Here is a 26,835-nt window from a genome sequence, read left to right on the forward strand (position 1 = left end):
AAACACATCTGATTTTGTTTTTTTTTGCTTTTATTTAAAACTCAACAGACATATTTGTTAGAAATCATGGACACATGTTTTAATGATTTCCCCCCTTAGTCTGGAGTCACTGAAGCCAAATAGCACATTGCCCACAAATGCCCTAAGGCAGCTAATGACTAAATCCAGGGATGAAAGCTGACAATTTGTCAGTTTGTATGGCTCAGTACCATGGCATGTGACATATACCAAGCCATCTATAAAGCACAAAGCAATTTGTACAGCATAATAACTTAAGCTCTATTGAATTCAATCTGTTGTATTAGGCAAGAAGATGATGTGTTGCAATTTCACAATGAACTATACATGAGAAAAACAGGCTTACATTAGAAGCATGCTTGTTTAAGCTGTTTATTATTGCAAATCATTCAGGAGATAAAATTTCATATTCTAAGCATAGATTGGCAGCAAATTCTCCATAAAACTTGTTCCACTTAAATGACCAGCCCAAGAGCTGCACATTATTACTACCACGAAGGTGATGCTCTTCTCATTTTACTCAACATGGAGCTCATTTACAAGTCATCCACCTGTAATTAATCTGGACAACAAGTACACTGATTACAAGTTAATCATTTAATTGAAAGGATTCACTAATTGCTGACAGACATGTTCTGGACTTTATTTTCCAAACTAGTATCAGATAAAACAGGTTTCTTCTTGTTTCCTTCCTGCTGCTTTTTCTGTTTTTTAGATGGTTCCTGGTCAATAGGTGCTTGTTTAACAAACTTGATAATTTCATTCAAACCTATTAAAAAGAAAGGGTATATGTACTTTTGCAAGTTAAAAATGATGTGCTTCATTTTCTGACTTAATATGAAAATATTTCAGTAATAATTGTCATTTTAGTTGTTTGTAATTCAACTGTCAGTTGCAATGAGCTCTAAGTTATATGTAGACAAGAGCACATCAAGACTAACAAACATGAGAAAATCTGCAGATGCTGGAAATCCAAGGCATCACGTACAAAATGCTAGAGGAACTCAGCAGGTCAGACAGCTTCTATAGAAAATAGTAAACAGTCGACATTTCAGGCCAAAACCCTTCATCAAGATTCATCCTTCAAGATCAACAGCTGAATTGTAATTTTGTTTTATCTTAAAACAAACATTAATTTGAAAGGTAGATCACAGGCTGATTTTGCTCCACTCCAACTTGGAATCCAGCCAACTCTCAAGATCCCAAATTTTCCCTCAATTAAGGTTAAATCAGAGAGTTTCTCACCTATACTTCAAAAAGATTGTTCCCACATTAATTTTCCCCAGAAGTGTTTAAAATTATCATAATCTTTTATTAGCTTATCTTGTTCCCACATCTTGCAAATAGTTAACATGTACTATTAATGCAACACTTTAAATATAATGAAGAGGGTAGAACTTGGGCAGATCTTCTCCTGAATAGAAAAATCAAAGCTTTAAATCCTAGATTTTCAGCGTGGAACTTAATTAGATCAGGAGAGTATGTGGCTTGCTCGATCTCATCCCCAAATGAATGAAACAAAGTCATACTGTACACATAATTTCTTCCACTTACCTGGAGGCATGTACGGTCTTAGACTTTCAGGTATCACCACACCCTCTTCAGTTTGATAATTTTCGAGGATAGCACAGATGACACGAGTTGTTGCACACATTGTGGCATTTAACATGTGCACAAATTCAGCCTACAAACAAAAAATACAGTTATCCTACATTCTTAGCACATTAATTTACATCCTCAAAACAAAATAAAAATCTCCTTAATGTTTTCCTCTCTTCATGCTGTAATGTTTCATCATTATTACTCCTGTTCTGAAGATAAATTGACTAAGGAAAAGGTTCATTAGCAAATAACTAAGCCTCAATATTGAGTCTAGGCAGGAAGACGGCATTCAATCACAGCAGGCATCATATATGGATCATGGTAATGTGAAGCCAGCAGCTGGGAAGCACTGGAAAGAGATCATGTTGAATGAAAACCCTGGCTACGTCTTCTTTTTAGATCGGAGAACAAAGTGATTTCTGGATCATTACCACTTCAAGCAAAATTACCACATTGTCATACTGGAACCTTCAGTATCCATGTAGTTTAGCACATAATTAAATGCGAGTCACTTTTAGTTTAAAAAATGTTTTAAATCCACAATATAGGTTTCCATTGCACATGTATAGCTTAATGTCTAAACATGTTGTTGGATATATCAAGCATCCCATTTACTCAAAGTCAATCTGTTCTACACAAGTTAAAAGCTTCCACCAAAATTGACTCACAGCCTACTTGAGATAGATTCACATTTCTACTTAGGTGACTTCTATTTGCTCTCAAAATATTACGTTAATTTATTCCAATAGCTGAATGAGTAAATATACATAAAGCTTTTGGGTGCTCGACTACACCAAATCAATTGGTAAGTTCTTGATTCTGAGGTCATCTAAATCAGATTGACAACAGGTTTTATGTCTCCATGCTTGGAAAAGTGTTGTATCTTTTAGGATTGTGAGGGTCAGCAAAAATGTTTTGTTGCGAAGCAGTTCCACAACTGAATGGCACACTAGCACCCTCTTCAGGCAAACCTGATACCCAAACACTATACCAGTATTATTTTAGTTAGACGAATGTGGGCAAATAATTGCTGGTTAACATTTACAGTACTGTGCAAAAGTCTTAGGCACAGAGATATAGCTAGGATGCCTTAAGACTTCTGCACAGCACTGTTAGCTTTTGTTTTTAAAAATATCATTTCCTGCATGGGTTAATATTGATTTGAAATATATAGTGGAAAGACATTATCTCTCTCATATATATTTGAGTTTACAAGTGAAATTAATATTAGCTGGAGCTTGAGCCTTGATAAACCCGTCTCTTACTTCCAAATGTATAGTCACATGCGAGACCATTAGATTTCAGTTTTCATTGGAAAATTACGTGTATTGCAGAAAGAGTATCCCAAAGCATTAACATAAAGCTCAAAATCCAAAGTGTTAAGTTCAGTTGTAAGAGCGTTTTACAATTCAATATTGTTTCAAGTTGCCAGTTTTGAGGTGTGAGCTAACACTTTGAAGCTTTGCATTAGCTTTCCCATGTTTTGCAGATGGCTATGCACATAAAAGAACTATTAAAGAGATTGTTGAATATCAAGCATTTTAGCATATTTCAAAAAGTGCATGCAGGCACTATATCAATGTAAATTCTTCCTTTCTTATTCTTATGAAGACAATGTCCTTTCTAGCCATCCAAAATCCAAATAAAATACCATACAAATTCGGTAAAGAAAAACAGCCACAACCCACATGCCGAGGTAAATAGCAAGATCCTTACTGATGTGAGTTTAGCCCAAGCACTAATTTGTGAAAATTTACCCAGTTTTATGTTCCCAAATAATACCCATAAAGGAATGGACAATCACATAAATATTTCATATTCAGGCATCATGACAACTATTTGTTTTATCAAACAGATACACATTTTCACCTTTTGAAGGCAGTGTAATTCAACATATCATCATACATACTTTATCCATCATTTTTTTGGTTTGTCCATATCTGATTCGTAATCTCCGTGCTTGGTAATCTGTACAGTTTGAACATGATACCAATTCCCGGAAGGCAGAAGAGCCAGGAAACCAAGCTTCCAAATCCAACTTTTTACTTGCAGCATGATTCAGTGCACCTAACAGAGCAAAGAAAGCAAATTTAATTTCACATCCATTTCTAACTGCAATATCAATTTGTCAATTAAAAGAGAATGACTTCAACTGCAAACAGGAAATCTATGAGACCAGCAGGTATACAGCCACTTTGCAATCTGCATTTATCCATCCCTCACAAATGTTCAGCTTAAATATCCTGCTGTCACCACAGGCCAGAAACTCCACACAAATGACAAGCAATTCAGAGGCATCTCTAATGAGTGACTTACCTGATGCCCCTGGATCTTTCCAGCATTTATATGGTACAAGTATGGAGTGTGAGAAATTGAGAGTTGTGTTAGTACTTGGGGCGCCTTATGAAAGATGTGCTGGCATAGGAGAGGGTCCAGAGGAACTTCACAAGAATGATTCTGGGAAAGAAAGAGTTAACGCATGAGGAGTGTTTGACAGCTCTAGGCCCTTACTTGCTGGAGATTAGAAGGATGAGGGGGGTGATCCCATTGAATATTGAAAGGCCTATATAGAGGGAGAGGATGTTTCCTATAGTAGGGAGTCTAGGACGAGAGGGATGTCCATTTAGAACAGATGAGGAGGAATTTCTTTAGCCAGAGAGTAGCGACTCTGTGGAATTTGTTGCCACAGACACCTGTGGAGGTCGGTCATTGGGCATATTTAAAATGGAGGATGATAGGTTCATTATTAGTCAGGGCGTCAAACATTACGAGGAGAAGGCAGAAGAAGGGGGTTGAGAGGGATAATAAACTAGCCATGATTGAATAGCAGAGCAGTCTTGACAGGCTGAATAGCCTAATTCTGCTCCTATGTCTTATGGTAAAGTAGTTTTAGAGAGTTTCCTCATCTCCACGAAACTTTACTATTTTAATCAGCTAAAAGGCAACACAATCAAAACAAGAGTATGCTATGTTCCTTTATTCTTGGATGTACAATGCTTGACAGAACACAAATAATATCTTGTGACTTAAGGCTGATAACTAAACCTGTAAGCAGAAAACTTGTCAACCATATCACACGTTGCTTTTCTGCAACCTTCCAAATGCTCCAAACACCTATCTAGTGACCACTGGCTTCTAAAATCTAAAATAGGTTCCTTATAAAAATAAATTAGGTTTGGTTTATTGAAATATAATTTTTAAAACACATGTCTTATGGGTCTTCTGCTTCTTTCTTAGCTTAAATTTACCACCAAGTATAATCAAACTGGAAATACATTTTAGTTTTTAAAATCTCATAGATAGCAAACAGCATTTTTAAATGTTCAATCATTTAGCAGGATCTAAAGAAGCTATATGATTTATCAAGTACCTGATACAATATTTACAATGCGGTATGGAATTCCTAGAGACTGGTAGAACTCTTCAGCAGTTTTAATCATTTCGTCAAACATATCCCATGACTTATTATCATGAGGGGAAGCAAAAACGAATTGTTCAACCTATAAAGACAAAATATATTGAACTGTCTTAAATTATCAACAATTAATTGAACTGATGTTCTGAAATAAAATTATCACTATCAGATGATATTGTACATTTACATTTATTACTTATGCAAATACAGCAATGGGTATCGGGTGCTTTGGTATCGCTTACATTTTTTCATGCAATGGATATTGTTTGCAGTCACCCAAATATGACTTTGCTCCTTTAATCAATTCTTTCCTGAGGCAGTGGGCCTTATTGAGGTATAGCCTATTGGGTAAACTATTAATTCTTTGAAGTGCTGCACATTGACCAAATGGACTGAAGTGGATGTAACGACTGGCATGAAAATGTAATTTGCTGAGGGCCATCACCAGTAGCAATCCTTCTTTTAAACAGGTCACCTATGTAATTAATGTACTATGAAGAGAATTTAATGGAGAAGATACCATTGATGGGATTTCCACCCCATCCCCCAGAAGTAGAATGTGAAGAATGCCACAATGCTGGAATGGGTGATAAAAATTTGGGTTATCCATGGATCCGCAAGGGAGTGTTGCACCATGCCAAGTAATTTAACCTTCCCTTTTTCCATTCCACATTCTGGCTCCCCTCCTACCCCTTTCTCTTCTCTTCATCTGCCTATCACCTCCTTCTTCCCATTCACTCATGCTCCACTCTCCTTTCAGATTCCTTCTTCAGCCGTTAACCTTTTCCACATATCATCTCCCAGCCTCTTATTTCACCCTCCCTCCACCATCCACCTACCTTCCCACCCACCTGGCTTCACCTACCACCTTCTAACTTGTACTCCTTCCCCTCCCCCACCTTATTTTAGTTTCTTCTCTCTTCCTTACCAGTCCTCACGAAGGGTGTTGGCCTGAAACACAAGCTCTTTATTCCTTTCCATAGATGCTATCTAACCCACTGACTTCTTCCAGCAGAGAGTGAGTGAGTGAGAGAGATGTTACGTTACTCTGGGTTTCCAGAAACGGCAGAGTCTCTTGTAAATAATTTATTGAGCTGTTTTATGAATTAGAATTACATTTCCCAGCATTTTGAATTACCTTCTCGAACTGGTGAACACGGAAGATGCCCCTGGTGTCACGGCCATGTGAACCAACCTCCTGGCGGAAGCATGTAGAAAATCCAGCATACTTAATAGGAAGATCCTCAGGCTTCAACCATTCATCTCTGTGAAAAGCTGCAATCGGCTGCTCAGAAGTAGCAATCAAGTATTTCTCATCAATGGAACTGTCATCTGACTTTTCACTGCCTTTTCCAATTACCTAAAGAAAACATTGCAAATACCAATTCAAGTTATAGAGTTATATGGCAAGGAAACAGACCCTTCAGTCTAATTCTACTATGCCCACCAAGCTGTCAATGTAAGCTAGTCCCATTTGCCCACATTTGATCCCAATCCCTCTAAACCAGGGGTTCCAACCCCATGTTCCACAGATCTCTCGGTTAACGGTAGGGGTCTTTGGCATCAAAAAAAGTTGGGAACTCCTGCTCTAAACTGTTCCCATTCATGTGTCTGTCCAAATATCTTTTCAATATTGTAATTGCTCCTGCATCTAACATTTCACCTGGCAGCTCATTTCCTACACAAACCATTCTTCCTTTTAAATCTTTGCCTTCCGGGGAAAAACTGACCATTCACCCTCTCATACTCATGATTTTATTGCGCAAGTTTTAAACTAGCATTAAGTGCTGATAAAGAAAGACAAGACACTAGATATAATCAGTAGATAGTAAAGGTAAAAATAAAAAAATTAACTGTCATTGTTGTTTTCGCTACTTGCCACACTGACTTCTAATACTTTGTCCAGTTGACATCAAGTCAATAATGAGGTTGTTATTACTTTTAAGATGGTACAAAGGTAAGAATATTAGTTTTAGGGAAATAAAATTGAGGTTTTCTTAATCCTTCCGTTTTGACTAACTGAACCTGCAGCACCCGAGGGGGTTTTTAGATTCAGTAAACTATCTGTGCTTATTTCAGTGAAAGCGACATTGGGTTCAGTGGTGCTACATTGGAAAAAGGCCAAGCAGGGTTATTACCCTTGAATGCTATCAAGTAACAATCGTTAGAACCCAAGTCTTCATTCATTCAGCAGTACGATAATACTCTGTCCTCTAGGTTATATCTTCAAATCCAAGAATGCAGACTCGCACCTCAATCTGTGGAAATGGATGCTTTTCATGTGTCAAATTAAAGAATTTGTACACTTTTAATAGTTACAACACAATGTATTCATCTACATGCATTCTTCATCAAGATGCAACTGATACTGAGAATCGGGAAAACAAATGATCTTATCCAAGCTGTAGTGCAGGAAGTGATGTTTCAGTAGAGGTCAACTTAACTTATACCAGGGAGCAAAACTGTGCCTTTTTTAAAAATCTAATAATAACATTAGATAATATATGTAATACCCAGGCTATTTAAAGAAGCCTAAAATTAAATTTCAAAAGGAATTGAGTCCCTCTAATTTCATGAAAAATTAAACATGACTGTCTTTGACTCAATACAATAATGTTTATGGTTTCATAAGTGATGGTAAATGTGCAATACGATTCACTCAGAAGGGACAACTTAAATTTCTAGTATCACATTAGTGGGGATTATTCCCTTTCTGCTTTGTAACCACAAAAAGCATTGTGTTCAGTACCTTGTACAATTCTTCATCAAATTGACTCAGCTGTGCTACTTCTTGCATTACTTCTTTTCTCATAAAGAATGGTGTATAAAGTGGAGTATAGCCTTGGCTGCTTAGACCCCGCAGAGCATGCTGGATCAGAGCTTGTTCAAGAAATACCAAAGGACCCTACAAAACACAATGAACACATGGCATATATCGTTCTTTGACTTTTTTTTAGGTCTTTCAATTAGTATTATAAACTTTGCAATTACAGACTTAACTATACACTCAAAACTGCACGCCATATCAGATCTCATTTTTCCTTCTGATGTTCCAGCTGGGTAATTAAAAAAACTACAAAGGGTTTCCCTTTTGCAAAGATAGTCAAGTAATATACTACATGGCAAGGGCAACAGGTACAAGTCTTATGATTAGCACCCTGCCCATAAGCTTAGACATTCACTTCTTTTATGAGCATACCACCACTGCAGAGCATGTCTTAGATACGATTCATTACAACAACTCAAGATGGTTTCTTTATCAGCACCTCCCAAAATAACAATATGATACATTGGTATTCTGCCAGAAATGAGTAATACATTATCCAATGTTACAGACATGTCACTACTTCTTCACTGTCAACAAAATATGGAACTCATAACCAAAACTCCACAGGCAGGAGCACAATAGAGTTATTTTCCACTTCCTGGATGGAGTGCCACTCAAGCAATATTAAAGAGGCTTCTCACTGTTCAAGTCAAAACAGCTTACTTGATTAGCAACCAAATCCAATAAGCATTCACTCTTTCCAGCACTCCTTCCACTGTGGTTGCCATTACACAACACACAACCTCTACACCAAACAAGGATAAGGGTAGTAGGTTTGTCTTCAAAATTATTCTCTATTCTGATCCGGAAATGTATCATCGTTTTTTCCTCACAGACACTAGATCCAAACCCTTGAAGTTCCTACATAATCCCAATATGTTAGTATCTCCATGACAAGACCCTAATGCATCTGCACAGTGAAGATGCATACCTCAGGATGATCTGCATTGATGACAGCTCAACATTTAAAACTATTATCCACTTAAACTAATCAATAAGCTCCAAGATTTAGGCCTCAATACCTCCTTGTACAACTAGATCCTCAATTTCCTCACTTGTAGACAGTCAGTTTGGATTGGCAACAATGTTTCCTCCACAATCTTCATCAGCACAGGTGCACCACAAGAATGTGTGCTTAGTTAGACTTGCTTTATACTTATGACTGAAAGGGTAAGCACAGTTCAAATGGCATATTTATGTTTGCTTATGACACCACTGTAACTGGCCAAACCAAAGGTGGTGATGTTCTTTAACAGAAAAGCCTACAAAATGTCGTGGGTAAGCCCAGTCTATCACTGGTAAAGCCCTCCCCACTGTTGAGCACATCTACACAAAGCACTGTTGCAAGAAAGCATCATCCATCATCACGGACCGGCACCATCTAAGCCATGCTCTCTTCTTGCTAATATCATCAGGAAGGCAGTACAGGAGCCTCAGGACCCACACCACCAGGTTCAGAAACTGTTATTATCCCACAACCATGAGGCTCTTGAGCATTTACTCAACCCAACACTGAGCTGTTTCACTTTCAAGGACTATTCATCTCATTATTTCAATATTTTTTGCTTACTTATTATTATTTCTTTTTGTACTTGCTGTCTTTGCACATTGGTTGTTTGTCCACCTTGCTATGCTTCTATTGTGCTTCTTAGATTTACTGTGAATGTCCACGAGAAAATTAATCTCAAGGTTGTATATGGTGTACTTTGATAATAGATTTACTTTGAATTTTGATTTAAGGCAGCAACTCACCAACCTCTCCTAATGGGGCTATTAGCAAAGGTGTATAAATGCTGATAGTGTCAACAGAGTCCACATTCCATGAATGCACAAAAAAATTCAAAATGAAGGTAAAATACTAAACTGAGTTAATAAGACAAAATAATTTCCCCCTCTCATTTTTAAACGTTTAAGTACACTTTGCAATTTATATTGTTACAACAGCTTTGAACCTAACCATGCAATATTTAAAATATTAATAAGCTTAATCAGTACATTTTAAAATCATTGATGCAAATTATTAGTCAAGTACTATTTTTGAAAATATACTTGGCAAAATAGTGCTGTTTAATACAAGTATGGGTACACAATAAAAAAAGTTAGTGGACTAATATATCCATTCAATATAAGCAAGAAAAATAGTATTGTGATTTATTACAATCATTTTAATCAATAAAAATTGAAAGGACCATTTGAGGGAGGCTTTTATTGGTCCTGATCATGTCTGAATGCAAAAAAATTCCAGACTGACCCTGGCAGAAGACTCATAATTCTATTCCACTGTATATTGATGGGATTGCTTTGAAAACCTAGACCCAAGGTGTCAGTGATAAGCAGCATTCTTCATTTTATTTAGTCTACAAAAGTACAGAACCTTTATCGCTCTCTATTTGCATCTTGAGTGAAATCAACAGAAACCAACTGAAAATGAAAATGTTCCTAATCCTTGGGGCTCTCAGTCAGTTCAATCACCTTGACTTTGGAGAAATTGGACAGTACTTGTCTATTCCACCTCTTGAAATGGGACTCCCTTCCTATAGTCAAGACGCCATGGTAAACATATCTCAAGGTTACCAATAACTTGAGAAACTGAGTTAACAAAATGCTCAAACTACTTCACCCACCACCAGAAAATGACACACAAACCATTGCAGTTGTACCTGATATGATTAAATAATAAACACTGTGTAAGATTACACATTTAGCCTTTACTCAGAGGTGAATCTGCACAGGGATCTCAAAGAAATAAGTTCCCCAAGGAAAGGCAAACACGATGAAAATTAGCAAGAGGTGATTGGCAGGCTTTAGCTACTTATACAAAACTGAATTTAAATGTTGCTGGTTTAATATTACCAAGATATAGGTAATTTAACATACTATAATCTCACCTTCAAGAAATACCCTCGGCTGCCTGCTACTACAGCAGCTTTCTCTGCTTCAAAACCATCAACCATTACCACTAAGTCGACATGGGAATACTTCTTTGTGGAAGTACAATCTCCCCATGTTCGTTCCACCTTATTGTCTGCATCCTGTAAAGGAGAAAAAGAAAGCTTTTAAATTGCTAAAATATTCTGAAATCAGATGCAGTCTATCAGCACGTTACAAATAAAGCTAGACAAAAGTTGTGAAGCAAGGTGACTTGTGGCATTTTCTCTCTATCCAAAAGAAAACTACTTTATTAGAATGAGATACAAGTAAACACCAAAATTGGAAAAAAAACACCCATGGTCATAATGATACCTCAGATAACCAGTTTCTTACAGAAATCATTCAAATTTCTGGGGCAATAAATCAACTTTGGTTCAAAGCAGCTGCATATTCCAATAAAATTGGCTGCTGTTTGTATAGCCCTTTTAAAATTGTTCCATAAGAGTGTAACCATAATTCAGAATAGCATATAAATGCAGCCACCACTACATACACTCTGTGGCCACTTTATACCTGTACATTCCACGTTGATCATGGAACGATTGTTGGTGCAGGTGAGGTGGTTTGAGTATCTTAAAAACTGCTGAGCTCCTGGGATTTTCACATATGGTAGTCTGCAAGTTTACAGAGAATGGTGCAAAAATGAAGGAAAAAAACGGTTCTGAGGGCATAAAAATCTTGAGAGGTGACAGGTGAATTGCTGTCTGGGTCATGCTGCCAGGAAGGTGAGTAACTCAAATACACGTTACAAAATCGATGCGCAGAAGAGCATCTCTGAATGCACAACACACTGAACCTTGAAGTGAATGGGCTATAGCAACAGAAGACCAGGAATGTCAATTCAGTGGACAATTTATTAGGTACAGGAGGTATCTAATAAAGTGACCACTGACTGTACATGCCTTTAACACCAGTGAGAGGACTAATTTCCTACTCCATATATTCCAACTACCGTTCTGTAATGTTTTGATTTCATATAATCAAACTGCAAAAGGAACAGAATTGGAAACAAAGGAGTTTAAGAATTTCTGAGAGCTGGGAGATACAAAACAAAGTTGTGAAAATATCAGTATTACAAAATTTTTACTGAGGGACAAACTTCACACGCAATATACCTAGCCACAATGGAGTCAGCTGTTTATCTTACAATGCATAGTAACCCTTAAGTATATTTGTAAGTTTTCAACAAAAAAAACTACAAAGTTCTTCAGAGCAGAGTATTCTTTCTGTGTAGGTCCATAAGTTACGTAAATTGACAATAATACTTACCCTGGCCAAAAACAAAAATTTATGCTAGGAACAACACTTCCTGTTTTCTTGGCTGTAGCCAGAGCACACATTGGGACTAGGATGACTGTATGGAACTTTGTGGGGAGAAATCCATATTACTACAAACACTCAACATTTTGGCCTACAATCCATCATCAGAACATCACCTAACTCATAGACCTCCCTTTGCTTATCCCTCTGCCCCCTTTCCTCCCTTTGCCTTATCCTCTGGCTGTGTCACCCCTTCTCTTTCTGCTCCGCTGCCCTCACAACCTGCCCATCACCCATTCCTTCCTCCTCTGGTTCCCCACCTCCTTCCCTTTATTCCATCTTCCACTGTCCTCTCCCATCAGATTCCCTATTCTTCAGCCCTTTGCCTTTTCCAACTTTCACTTAGCAGCTTCTCAAATCATCCTCACTTCCTGCCTCATCTACCCATCTTACCCCTCTCATCTGGATGCACCCATCACCTTACAGCTCATGCTCCTACCCCATTGCTGTTCATTTCCCTCCATAGATGCTGCTTGGCCTGCTGAGTTCCCCCAGTGTTTTGTGTGTTACTTCAGGGAAACCAACATTTGGTTCACGTGACATCTCCTACCATTGGCCAGCCCAAAGGCTTCCAATATTCTCCCATGTTGAAGGCCCAAGGCAGAGCAGAACAGACCACAGTCTTTGTAATCTTCAGTTTCTGCAGAGGTCATAGAGGATGGGAGTTTATCATACTGGGAAGATATATGTGGTTTGGGGGGTGGGTAGGGAGGGGCAGGGTTGCTGAAACAGTTGTGTGCAGGAGAAATCATTGAGCATTGGGTGGGAGTTGGACCATGGCAGGCAGGTATTTTGGGGTGGGGGAGGGGGGAAATAGAACAGGTGGAAGTAATCAATAACAATGAAAAGTCAAAGAAATCACCCACCCTTAGGGAAATACATGCCCTCATTTCTCTGGTGGTAAAGGCAGGGTTGTTGCCCCTTAACTAACAATGGCCTGATTCTGTTCCTGTGTCTGAAGGTCTTAATCTTCACATTGCAAAACAGTTAAACTTTGTGCAAGTCATGTTAAATGAGCCCTGTGTGCTACTTGCTGCCACTATCAAGCGTACCAACTGATATACATTCATCCAACATGCAGAAATTGCACTGACAACAATGTCTCCCTGCACCCTGAAGTTAACCAACAGCCCCCACTGTAGCTATTTCAGATATGGTTCATTACCAAGTGTCCTGGAGCATTTTTGGGGCTTCAAACAACAACAAATGTACTTGGTTTGTAACTTCTATTAGAGAAACATTTCATCTTGGAGTTCTTAATGCCTATGAGATTCAGTTCAGCATTGGGACTAGTCACTGAAAAGAACAATGTTTATGATATGATTTTACCTTCTTCTACAGCTGGCTCCTCATCTTGAATGTGTTCTTGAGGAAACCATTTGGTTTCATGTCCTCAGTTTTTAATTATATCAGCAAACAGGAAAGAAAATGTCTTTTATACCTAATTTCTCTTGACCAAAACAAGAGAAATAAACGTGCCTTTTTCCACTGCCTCAGTTCTAGAGACCGGTGTCTGGGTGGATCCTATTCGCGGGTCTTTCCGAAAAAATTTTTCAAGAATAACACTGATGAACAATGTTTGGATACCTGGTTATATTTTACATAAGCTAAACAACGGATCTTTGTGGTTTCAATTATCACATCAAACTGTTCCGAATGCACATTGTTCCATTTGACAAGTAGATCTGCATTCAACTCTCTGGGTATTAAGATAATTTCAAGGTGTTTCAAATTTTCTAGAAATACTTTAGAACATAAGATTCTGCTCTCTCTTCCATGGAACCTTAACAATGATGAAAACATACAGAAGAGAGAGAGAGAGAGAGCAAGCAATCTTTCACCACAAAGTAGTTCAGTGTCAATTTACATCTAGCCAAGCCAAGTTGAAAGAAAACATTTGGCTCCATAATTTCATAGCTTCCAGTCCACAATGCAATCAAAAGCCTTATTTACATTAATAGCTCTTTGAGTAGCATTTGTCTGAGCTGTGTAAAATTCTACAATTTCTTCAGAAGTCACAGACTGACCAACATATCCCTTTCAAAAACTAAATTGCTTTGGATTACTTCCAATTGCTCTTCTATACTCTTATAATATCTAAAATAAGCACTCTAGCAACCCAAGAAACCACTTTAAGGACAACTTGGATCAGAGATCTTTTGAAAGACTTGTCATTCTCTGTGCTCCAAACATCAGTAGCTTATTCACATTCATATAAAGAGAAGCTGGGTCTAACTAGTGACTTTCAGCCAATTTCCATTCTCTCACATTTTCAGCCAAATCAATACTTTGGAATAATATCCACAACGGCCAATGTTATCTTGCAATACAGAAAGCAGTCCAATTTCTTCCATTAACTCGTAGAAGATCTTTCATTTAGTACATTAATCTCCCTTGCCATAGCCTTTAAAATAGCAAAGCTTGTATTTTGCATAAAATAATACCTTAAAATCATCTGGAGCAAGGCTTTTGTATTACTGAATTAGATCTTAATTTTAAATACAATATTAAGAATAATGTTGACTTTCATATTTGATACTGAATTTCAGTGTGCTCAGTATTAACTATAAAATACATACAAATCAAATAATTTAGCAATGTAATCTATGTCCTTACCTCATCATTGCTGATGGGTACAGAGGGATGCAAGATATTACCAATTTCTCTCAGACTGTCTAATCTTTGTACTTCTAGTTTCAGACGTTCGGTGTCACATTTTCCCATAGCATCATCGATAAGGACCCGTATTTTCTTGATCTGAGTTACAGTTAAACCCTGAAAATTAAGATTATCCTATGTAAGATACAATATTTCACTTTATACCATTCCAAAATAAGATGCAGATTATTGTTACATTAGTTTCAATACTATTACAAATTTACTTCCAAATATGCATAACTCTTGTTTGAAAATGTTCAGCCAAGTGGCTATGCACGCAAACTGGATTAGTAAAAGATAAAATTTACTAACACAATAATTCACATCTCTACTTTTATCTGCTCTACAGAATATGGGAGAATGGAATGCTTTGACCAGTGAACCATTTTTGGACAACAATGGGATGGAATGAGTCTAGTAGCTACAAGAATGCTTTTCATCAGACTATAAATGCCTAAATTCAAGAGTTGGGAAAAAATGGCAAAATTATTTACAACTAAGTAAAAAAAACTCCATAGATTCATTTTGTTAATCGGGTTATCATTTCTCATCTCATCAAAATAACCTGACTGCAAGAGAAATACAAATCCAATGATGGAGTTTGGTCATTTCTTTTGAATATTACAGAAATAAATCATTTCATATTCTGATTATGACATATGATTATATTCTGCAACATATACTTATTAGAAAAACAGAATTAATTACACTAAAATGAAATAGCAGCATGTGTGTTACACAGGAAAAGGTTGGTTCTGAAAGGCAATTGACATTTCAGACAGACACAGAAAATGCAGGAAATACTCAACAGGCCTGGCTGCATCTGTAGAATGAGAGAGCGCCAATGTGTAAAGTCAATGACCCCTCAAAATTAAAGTTTTTTTTCAAATGGCTTTTCAGATAACTAATGCTAACCTCACAGACTTGTTCAATAATTTTCTATCAACCTTTAGTTAATTATTTTCCATTGATGGAGTGAAATTGCTTACATACATCAAGTCTATTGTGTTTTTCCCACATGTGCCGAGATTAATATGCTTGGTTTAGGAGATTCTATATAATTGGTGGGACTCAAACACCATGGTTGCTCCAACAAAAGCATGTCATTTAAAAAAAAATATAAGGTTGATAATAAATGAATAAACTTCATCATACTTCCTGAACCTAAACTTCACCTATACATTTCCCATTTGGGACAGCAGTCCATAGTTACCTTCCCCCTTCTGACACACTGTTTTCATGGTTCGTCAAACAATCTGGTTTAAATGGGGTAAACAAATACTCTGCTCAACACATAAGTGTGATCTTGACATCCCTTCGCTCATCATCCCACAATTTCTCTCTAAAATGTACTTATTTTTAGCCTCTTGCATCATTGTAGCAAAGTCCACTGTAATCTTAGCTGCAATTATGTTGGGTGGTAGTTAGTACTGCTACCTCACAGCTTCAGGGACCCGTGTTCAGTTCTGACTCCGAAGTCGGCCAATTCTCTCCTTTACCACTGCTCTGGTTTCCTCCAATATCCCAAAGGCTTGTCTATTGTAAAATTACTCTGCAGTGTAGGTTATTGGCAAAAAGAATCTACGTAAAAAATGGGAGAGAAAACAAGATGCAGGGGTGCAGGAGCACCAGGAAATAAGGAACGGATCAATTGGATTGCTCTCCAAGGACCTGACATCGACCTGATGAACCAAGCTTCTGGTGTCATTAAAAATATAAAACCAGTACACAGACTCAACATCAGAAACATAGGAACATAGAAAACCTACAGCACATACAGGCCCTTCAGCCCACAAAGTTGTGCTGAACATGTCCCTACCTTAGAAATTACTAGGCTTACCCATAGCCCTCTATTTTTCTAAGCTCCTTGTACCTATCCAAAAGTCTCTTAAAAGACCCTATCGTATCCGCCTCCACCACAGCTGCCGGCAGCCCATTCCACGCACTCACCACTCTCTGAGTAAAAAACTTACCCGTGACATCTCCTCTGTACCTACTCCCCAGCACCTTAAACCTGTGTCCTCTTGTGGCAACCATTTCAGCCCTGGGAAGAAGCCTCTGACTATCCAATCAATGCCTCCCATCATCTTATACACCTCTATCAAGTCACCTCTCATCCTCCGTCACTCCAAGGAGAAAAGGCCAAGTTCACTCAACCTATTCTCATAAGGCATGCTCCCCAATCCAGGCCACATCCTTGTAAATCTCCTCTGCACCCTGTCTAAGGCTTCCACATCCTTCCTGTGGTGAGGCAACCAGAACTGAGTACAGTAATCCAAGTGAGGCCTGACCAGGGTCCTATATAGCTGCAACATTACCTCTCGGCTCCTAAATTCAATTCCACGATTGATGAAGGCCAATACACCGTACGCCTTCTTAACCACAGTCAACCTGCACAGCTGCTTTGAGCAGCCTATGGACTCGGACCCCAAGATCCCTCTGATTCTCCACACTGCCAAGAGTCTTACCATTAATACTATATTCTGCCATCATATTTGACCTACCAAAATGAACCACTTCACACTTATCTGGGTTGAACTCCATCTGCCACTTCTCAGCTTAGTTTTGCATCCTATCAATGTCCCGCTGTAACCTCTGACAGCCCTCCACACTATCCATAACATCCTTAGCCTTTGTGTCATCAGCAAATTTACTAACCCATCCCTCCACTTCCTCATCCAGGTCATTTATAAAAATCACGAAGAGTTAGGGTCCCAGAACAGATCCCCTCCGCTGGTGACCGACCTCCATGCAGAATATGACCCCTCTTTGCCTTCTGTGGGCAAGCCAGTTCTGGATCAACAACTTTAGACCTTGTCAATTTTGCCTAATTTCCTCTCCTTTTTTCCAGGATACAACTTCCACTTTTAATTTTTTTCTAATCTGGAGCAGATCTCAGTATTTAACTTTCTAAAATATTTTCCCAATTACAAATTACCTTTAATATTTCAACAAATTGGCTTCATATTACCATAAAGTCCTTCTATCAGTTACAAGGCATACAACTGGAGTATGATTGTTCCCCACCACCCCCTAGATTTCCTCTATTTTCCCCATTCACGTTCACAAAGAAAATTGTAGAAGATAGTAAGGTAACTGAGCACAAGAAAATTAAAATGTAATGACACAGTAGAGAAAGACAAGTCTGAATTTTCTCCATACTGTTCCCAACCTGACTGATAATCGATTTGCCTTTAGTAATTGATTACCACAAAAGTTGGTAATAGCTTGCTAACAACCTAATCTTGACATACAATGGGATAACAATCATTGAGTTTCCCCGCATCAACATCCTAAGGGTTGCCTTTGATTAGAGACACAATCAGATGTCAACATGTCAATTCTGTAGTAAGGAAAGTGGGGGGGGGGGGGAGAGAAGAGAGACTGGGTATGCTATGACCAACGACTCGTGTCTTGACACCCTTATGTCCTTTCATCAGTTTTAAGGAATGTGTCTCAAGTACATGTACTCTCCATTTGTCAAGATAAATGCAGTTCCAAAAACATAGCACCCAGGAAAGAGCAGATTATTTGCCTGGTAACCCTATTCACTGTCATAAATATTAATTTTCCTCACCAGCAGCACAATGGCTGCAATACATGCCATCTAGTAAAATGACTGCAGTTGCTTACCTGGATAATTCCAAAAGCCTCTTCTAAAACTGTGATCTCTAACACCAAGGTTGAGGGCAATAGGTATACATATAAACTGCCAACTGCAAGTTCCCGTACAAGTTACACATCATGACCGTGTCCAAATCCTGGGACTCCTGACCCAATACCATTATGGGAATACTTTCACCATAAGTACTACAGCAATTCAAGGTAATTGCTCACCACCACTTTCACATGGATTATTAGGAATTGGCAATAAATGGTGACCCCACAAATAAAAAGAAAAATACATGAATAAAATATTTGCAAGAAGCAAACCAGCAAATAATAGAAATCAATGCCAAGTCCCCAAAGGAGAAAACTTAGCCATTAAAGGAAGCAAACTCTAATCACAAGCACTTGGGTGAATTATGTGTGTGTTGTAATCACGTGAATGATGAAATCCCCTATAGAATATTACCCAAAGTATTTTGAATAGTGGACTAATAAGAACGTTCCTATGAAACAAGTGTACTGTTATAACAGACTGCATAAAGAAAGACAATCACTGAATCAGTATGACTTACACTTAAAGTTTCAGCATTCAATTCATCCAGATCCTGTGTATTTTGTGGAAGGGTATCACTTTCACCAACAGGCTCCTTTTTCTGTGGAAAATCAGATCTGTAAACACTAATTTCATTTCATATTTAAATAATTTACCACAAATCTACTTAACACTTGATTTTTGAATTTTTTTTAAATCAATTGTCTGGTGGGTTAGGTGCAAGCATTTTTACTTCAATTATTCAAATTACAGTATAATTCACAAAATCAGCCAATGTTTTACTTGCCAATACACGATTTCAGCAACTATCATTCATTGAATGCAAAAGCATGCAAAGCTACAAATATCAAAACAAATGACACCACTAGTGACTGGACCCCACACAAAACTGCTACCATTAATAACCACACGTTGCCTCTATTAATGCAGCCAATTTGGAATCTACCTTCAAATTTGATCGCTAATTCCACAGGACAGAATCTTATAGACATTTATGCGATAATTTACCAAAGGCTTTTTTAGGAAATCAAGATCCACGATATCTGTGAAGTCAAATTAATTATTTGATGAGTATCGGCCCTGGCTCTGTGGTAGCACTCTTGCCTCGGAGTCAGAAGGTCGTGGGTTGAAGCTCAAGTCTAGAGATTTAAGCACACAATCTAGGCTGACAGTTCCAACGCAGTACAAAGGGAGCGTCACATCAGTGCAAGTACTAAGAAATTAAACTGAGGTCTGCCTTGTCTTTCAGGGTGAGAATAAAACAAATCTTCCGTCCCTGCAATTATCTATTCCTCAGCCAATATAGCTAAAATTATTATTGTTGTTTGTGGGAATTTGTTCTGTACAATCTGGTTGCCATTCTTAACTACTTCAGCCATAACGAACAAACAAAAGAACTTCCCCTTTTGCACCTTTTCATCAATTGAGTAAGACATCTATACAGTTAAATTACAAGAGCAACCATTTCTGATAATTTTATCAACAGGTTGAACTTACCTTCATTTTTTCACCAATTGTTTTGCTGCAAAGGTTTTTCAATTTGTTTAAGTTGTCTGCTTGGAACCGACCTGGTTAAAATAAAAGGTGGAAGCATAAAATATGACAGTTGCACATTTTATCTGAAAAGCAATAAGAACAAGCTTTGTGGAGCAAAAAGCAGTATAAAGTGAAGTATATGTCTTCCATTAACAAATCAGTCTGTTAACATGGGATTTAATTTTTTTTGGTGCATGTCAAGTCACATTTCAAACTTCCATTCGGCAAATAAAATTCCTTTATTTTTTTGGAAGTATAACTCATTTGTAATTTTTCCATGTTATAAATAATTGGTTTACTAGTTTGAAATTAAACAATCAAAGAGCCAGTTCCAAATTAAAATTAAGGGTATTTCATTATCTTTACAAAGAAAAACTTTAAAATTCCCTACCAGATGCAACCACATGGAAACTTCCTACCAAATGCAACCACATGGATCTTATCCAAAGCCCTTTGAAAACATATTTATAAATTAACTGAAAGCCACTAAACAAAGATATGATGTTATATCTACACAAAAACCATATTGCATGAGGGATAAATCTATTAAAGGATCAAAACAAGATAAACTTGCCACCAAATAAAAAGTAAATTGGTCCATCACAATGGAACCTGTTCTGCACAAAGGAAACCAATCTCTTGATATATTGCTGTTGCCTTGAAAAACTTTCAAATATACGCCCTATCCTCGTTATATGCGTCTTCAGACAATGCGGATTCACATTAACGCGAGGAACCTATTTCTACCAATGTCTCCTTATATGCGTCCAAAACTCAGTTATGCGAGGAGCACTGCTTTCCTGCCAATACAAGTCAGGTGCGCGCGCCTCACAATCTCACTCCCGTCAGTCTCACATTCGTTTTGGCAAGGTGTGGATGCGCGATCTTGCGCTCTTAAACTTTTGTTGGTTTTACCTACATCAGCTGAAGGTAACACAGCTCTGGAACACTACTGCCGGGAACAGAATCTTGCCTTTAAAGTTCTTTTGTTGCTTGACAATGCACCAGCCCACCCTAAACATTTGTTGCTTGACAATGCACCAGCCCACCCTAAACATTCATCCTAACATAACAGTGCGTTTCCTGCCGCCTAACACAACATCGCTGATTCAACCACTTGACCAAGGTGTGAGCCATATTCAAGGCGTACTTATTTTTTTTTAAACGGTGAACTATTTCTCAGATGCTGCAAGCGACAGACGATTTAAAAAATCCCGAGAGTTTACCAACAGTGAGGGAATGGTGGAAGTTGGAACACCTGGCAAAAATGGCGATGGACATGGACCCAAGTTTAGAACGGAGTCAGCATTTCAGTCGTTCCCTGCTGTCAACCCTTCTTCCTTACAAGCAAATTTATGTTGAAAAAGACGGCAGTTCTAAGAGTGCTGTGAGTCTTCCTTCACCCCTCGCTGTGCTTGATATGATCCTGATGACCACAACCATCCACCTTATCCATGTAAAGCTGCCCGACACCACAACAACCACTCATCTCCCGGAGCGAACTCACCTGCCACTGTTGGTGACTACTCTACACCCTAGCATGTTAACTGTCTATGATTTATTACATTGAATATTACCTTAAATTGATGAAATATAATACAAATGTTGTCTTGTGGTACTGCTTTTGTGTTGTATGAAAATGTGGATAAATTACAGATAAAACATATTTATGAAGCCCTCTGGAACGCATCCCCATTTTCTGCATTTAAATAATTATTCACATTATGCATCAACTTCGAGGAACGTATCCCCTGCATATAACGAGGATAGGGTGTACAGTGAATTCTGGTTAACTGGGAGACATCAGGACGTTTTGGCCCAATGAAGCAGCTGCCACAATTGTCCGAAGTTTGATGAAAATAATTTAGAAGGTATTATAAAAAAGAAAGACTATCGTTTAATCAAGTAATAAGATATATTTTTAAAAAAATACAGAATAAACTAGAACGGTACCCATGTAGCTAAAGTACTTTAAGACTGTATTAGTTCACAATAGTTATTAACAGCAGAATTCATCGAGTGTGCGCAGGCATGTACTTCTGACTGACTGAAAATGAATAAAATCAGTGCAGACAATGCACTGGCTTCATTGCCTTTCTGCATGAAGTACGACAGTAAATCTGGCATCTTGCACTGTCACAGCTCAGGTTCAGTTGAGTCATCCTCATCACTTTTCTCATCTTCATATTCCTCACCTTGGTGTTTTGAAACAATGCTTTCAATAATTTCATCCCCCAAATCTTCATTTTCATTGTAACATTCAAGGTGATTGTCAATACCATTTGTAACTTGAAGTACGTGAAATCACCTCATTTTCATTCCTGGCATTTTCTGACATCTCCAAACCTGAATGCTCGAAACTGTAGTGAGCAAAACATTTCTGAATTGTTTTCCTACTTACTTCTTGCCAACTATCACTGACAAGCTGTACTGCCTGCATAAGGTTAACTCCTGCAATCACTTCCTTGGCTGTTGAAGATGTCAGTAGATTTTCTTCAATTGCTTTGAGAATGTGGTGCACCAGCTTTGTGATTTAACACCTTTAAATGTTTTATGATTTCCATATCCACTGGTTGCACAGAGGATGTTGCACTGACAGGCAGAAATTCCAGCTACAAGTTTCTCAAATATTCTAGTTAGGGTGCAATGCACAATAGACAAGAAGAATTTTGCTTGATTTCCACTGTAGCTCAATATCCTAACTCATTAGCCATTTCTTAAAAACTTTATAAGTCATCCATGCATTCTTATTAGAAAAGTATTCGATTGGCAAACTATCTATTCTTAGCCCCTTAAAGCATCGAGGTTTAATGCTTTCTCCAATAACCAACAATTTCTTGTTATCAGTTTCTGACATACCAGGGGTGATTGATAATTTTGTGGCCTAACGTAGAAGGAGTCAATTTTAGAAAATATAGTCCCCTCCTACATTTACACACTTAGTCCAGCTGTCATGGAGCATATGGATCCCTTCTTTGTAGAAGTTGGCGTCTTGGACCTCCAGAAAGTGGTCCACAGCAGGGGTGACTGATAAGTTCGTGGTCTAAGGTGGGAGCTGAGTTATACAGCTCTCGTTACATGCACATGCAATTCAACTCTTTGAGTGATTAGGCAGAAAGTTTGAAGTTAATAACTCATCTCCTTCTACCTCATCTCCCTTTCTTCTTGCAGTTTATTTTGCTGATGGATTAAGCGTGCAATTGTAGATTTCGGCACGTGACTGACCACCTCCTATCCCAATTAAGCAGCATAGTGTCCCAAATAAACGAAGGGAATCCAGGTTGTTTTCTTAATTTGTTTTTGTTCTTTAAGAATTGTCCCAAATAAGTGGCTGCCCTGATTAACCGATGCCCCAATTAACTGGAAATTCATTATACATTCATTTCCTTCTGGAAGTTATTTTTGGATTTACTTTCACCACCCTTTTAGAATACGAAAGGGTGATACTCCTACTGAGGTTTAAAAAATTGAGAGAGGCATAGATTTGGTGGATGGTTGCACTCGTTTCCCCAGGGTAGTAGAGTCAAAAGCCAGAGAGCACAAGTTTCAGGCAAGAGGGGAAAAAGCAAATCTTAAAAAGGAGCTTCATATAAATAAGTAGAAACTTTCAGCTCTTCAGTTTGAGTGGCATGGTAGCGTAGTTGGTTAGCACATCACTTTACAGTACTAGCAACACAGGTTCATTTCCAGCCGCTGTAAGGAGTTTATATGTTCTCCCTGTGACTGGTTGGGTTTCCTCCAGGTGCTCCAGTTTCCTCCCACAGTCCAAAGACACACAGGTTAGTAGGCTAATTAGTCATTGCAAATTGTGACTGATTATGCTAGGATTAAATAGGTGGGTTGGTTGGTGGTGTGGCTCCAGGAGCCTATTCCATGCTGTATCTCAATAAATAAATAAAGTTTGAACTACAGTCAAACCCAGATATTCTCACTATACCATCCAATTTTTACAAGCAATGAATCTTAATTTTTTCCGACATTCAGCCACAGGAAGTTATGTAAAAACTGAAGTACATGAATTGCTCCTTAGAAAAGGAGCACTGCAGCTTAAGCAAGCATATAAATCACTTTAAAAAATAAGATAAAAAACACAAAGTCAGCCCATAAACAAAACTAAAACATTGGCTTGCACAGGATTGCATCAGATTCTGCAAGTCAACCGCAGACACCCTGTGGAACTACACGGTTACTGCATCAAGGTTATCCAGCCACAGAATGCACTTGCAAGTCAATCAGCATCTGTAAGGGGAAAGATATAGTTGATGTTTCAGGTCAAAACCTTTCTCCCACCCCCCACACTCTACAGATGGAACTCAATCCACTGAGTTTGTCCAGCACTTAGGAGTTTTTTTTGCTCTAGATTCCAACATCTTGCATCTCCACCCTGAATTACAAAGAGCAGAAAACATCTGTAGAAAGAGAAACAAAGTTAGCACTCTAAGTTGAGGCTCTGATGAAAAGTCAACGACCTGAAACGTTAAGTGTTTTCCTCTCCACAACAGTTGCCCACCCTGCTGAGAATTTTGGAGACAAAAGACCGCAAATAAGTTGGAATTTGGAGCAAACACTGGAGAAACTCAGCAACTCGGGCAGCATCTATTGAAGGAAATTGACAGTCAAGGTTTCACGTCAAGATTCTTTATCAGTCCTGATGAAAGCTCTCGACCTGAAACGTTGACTGTCCATTTCCTTCCACAGACACTGCATTAATCCAGCGTTGTGGGTGTTGCTGCTCAGAATGGTTCTGACTTCCAAACCACCAACACTTGGCTCTTGAGGAATAAGACAGCAACCCCCTCACCACCCCAGGTAGTCATTAATTTGTTACGCTGTTGGCGTTTCGCCTTTGAAACAAGCGGCAGAAATCACAGTAACTATCCACACCTCTTGCATTTAAAACCCGACAGGGACGGGTAAGAGTAGAACGCATGCGCAGCAGTTTCATTCAAAAGACGACCCTGGAGGAGCCTTTGCCGCCCACCCAGTGACCGACCTCACCCGGCTCCCCATCGCTCACCCTCACCCACCACCGATCCAACACCCACATTTCCTCCACTCCGTGTCCACCTCCACCAGCTTATCCACCAGCGACACGTCTTTGAAGCGCTTCACTTGGTTCTGCCGGATTTTGTCGGGGTCTCCCCCCTTGTCCTTACGGAACAGGTCGAGATCGAGCACCATGTCGACGACCGAGCTTCCACTTCACCGACTCCGCTCCCGCACCCTCGCCGCCGCCTGCCACTGCAGCCAACGCCGGGCATGCGCAGAACACTTGCCGGCGGTGGAGCCAAGATGGGCAACGAGGCGGTCCGGCCGCCCAGGGCAGCGCCACCACCAGGCGCCTGACTCGTCAGTGCAACCGCGCTGCAAATCACGGAGCCGCGGACAAAGCTCCGGAGGTGATTCAGCTGGTGAGGCAGCAATGAGGAAGGAAACTAGACAGCCGACGTGTCGGATCAACACCCCTTCATTTGCCACCTGACCTGCTGAGTTTTACGTATGTTGCTCCAGATTCCAGCATCTACATTCTCTTGTGCTTCCATTTTTTGGCAAACCATTGGCAGTGATTTCGTTTGTGCCGCTTTTAAAAAAAGGAGGGAGAGAGAAACCGGGGAATTATAGACCGGTTAGCCTAACATCGGTGGTGGGGAAACTGCTGGAGTCAGTTATCAAAGATGTGATAACAGCACATTTGGAATGCGGTGAAGCATGGATTTGTGAAAGGAAAATCATGTCTGACGAATCTCATAGAATTTTTTGAGGATGTAACTAGTAGAGTGGATAGGGGAGAACCAGTGGATGTGGTATATTTGGATCTTCAAAACGCTTTTGACAAGGTCCCACACAGGAGATTAGTGTGCAAACTTAAAGCATACGGTATTGGGGGTATGGTATTGATGTGGATAGAGAATTGGTTAGCAGACAGGAAGCAAAGAGTGGGAATAAACGGGACCTTTTCAGAATGGCAAGCGGTGACTAGTGGGGTACCACAAGGCTCAGTGCTGGGACCCCAGTTGTTTACAATATATATTAATGACTTAGATGAGGGAACTAAATGCAGCATCTCCAAGTTTGAGGATGACACGAAGATGGGCGGCAGTGTTAGCTGTGAGGAGGATGCTGAGAGGGTGCAGGGTGACTTGGATAGGTTAGGTGAGTGGGCAAATTCATGGCAGATGCAATTTAATGTGGATAAATGTGAGGTTATCCACTTTGGTGGCAAAAACAGGAAAACAGATTATCTGAATGGTGGTCGATTAGGAAAAGGGGAGGTGCAACGAGACCTGGGTGTCATTATACACCGGTCATTGAAAGTGGGCATGCAGGTACAACAGGTGGTGAAAAAGGTGGTGAAAAACTGGCATTCATAGCAAGAGGATTCGAGTACAGGAGCAGGGAGGTCCTACTGCAGTTGTACAAGGCCTTGGTGAGACCACACCTGGAGTATTGTGTGCAGTTTTGGTCCCCTAATCTGAGGAAAGACATTCTTGCCATAGAGGGAGTACAAAGAAGGTTCACCAGATTGATTCCTGGGATGGCAGGACTTTCATATGATGAAAGACTGGATCAACTAGGCTTATACTCACTGGAATTTAGAAGATTGAGGGAGGGATCTTATTGAAACGTATAAAATCCTAAAAGGATTGGACAGGCTAGATGCAGGAAGATTGTTCCCGATGTTGGGGAAGTCCAGAATGAGGGGTCACAGTTTAAGGATAAAGGGGAAGCCTTTTAGGACCGAGATGAGGAAAAACTTCTTCACACAGAGTGTGGTGAATCTGTGGCATTCTCTGCCACAGGAAACAGTTGAGGCCAGTTCATTGGCTATATTTAAGAGGGAGTTAGATATGGCCCTTATGGCTAAAG

At 39.1% G+C, this 26,835-nt stretch overlaps 1 protein-coding gene across 2 annotated transcripts; it reads right to left on the reverse strand.

Moving 5' to 3' along the window:
* Positions 1-12: 12 nt before the first annotated feature.
* On the reverse strand, positions 13-25,235 carry sars1 (seryl-tRNA synthetase 1). 2 transcript variants are annotated; one of them, XM_072278660.1, is made up of 11 exons: positions 25,014-25,235; positions 19,930-20,000; positions 18,953-19,033; positions 14,730-14,888; positions 10,751-10,894; positions 7,785-7,940; positions 6,174-6,395; positions 4,991-5,120; positions 3,530-3,687; positions 1,573-1,702; positions 13-787 (listed from the first exon to the last, which is right to left on the reverse strand). In XM_072278660.1, the coding sequence occupies exons 1-11, from the start codon at positions 25,147-25,149 to the stop codon at positions 633-635; spliced, it is 1,542 nt and encodes a 513-aa protein (XP_072134761.1). In that variant the 5' UTR covers positions 25,150-25,235; the 3' UTR covers positions 13-632. The 2 variants fall into 2 exon arrangements, with proteins under 2 accessions (XP_072134761.1, XP_072134762.1); XM_072278661.1 differs by having other exon boundaries at positions 25,125-25,231.
* Positions 25,236-26,835: the final 1,600 nt, after the last annotated feature.

This window comes from Mobula birostris, chromosome 14 (assembly GCF_030028105.1).
Source record: "Mobula birostris isolate sMobBir1 chromosome 14, sMobBir1.hap1, whole genome shotgun sequence".
NCBI lineage: Eukaryota > Metazoa > Chordata > Chondrichthyes > Myliobatiformes > Myliobatidae > Mobula > Mobula birostris.

Coding starts and splice junctions, on each gene's coding strand:
- sars1 (XM_072278660.1), bottom strand. CDS start 25,149: ATGGTGCTCGATCTCGACCTGTTCCGTAAGGACAAGGGGGGAGACCCC. Junction 14,889..18,952: donor TGAATGCTGAAACTTTAAGT/GTAAGTCATACT, acceptor CTTAATTTTCAG/GGTTTAACTGTAACTCAGAT. Junction 3,688..4,990: donor CATTGTAAATATTGTATCAG/GTACTTGATAAA, acceptor TTGCTCTGTTAG/GTGCACTGAATCATGCTGCA.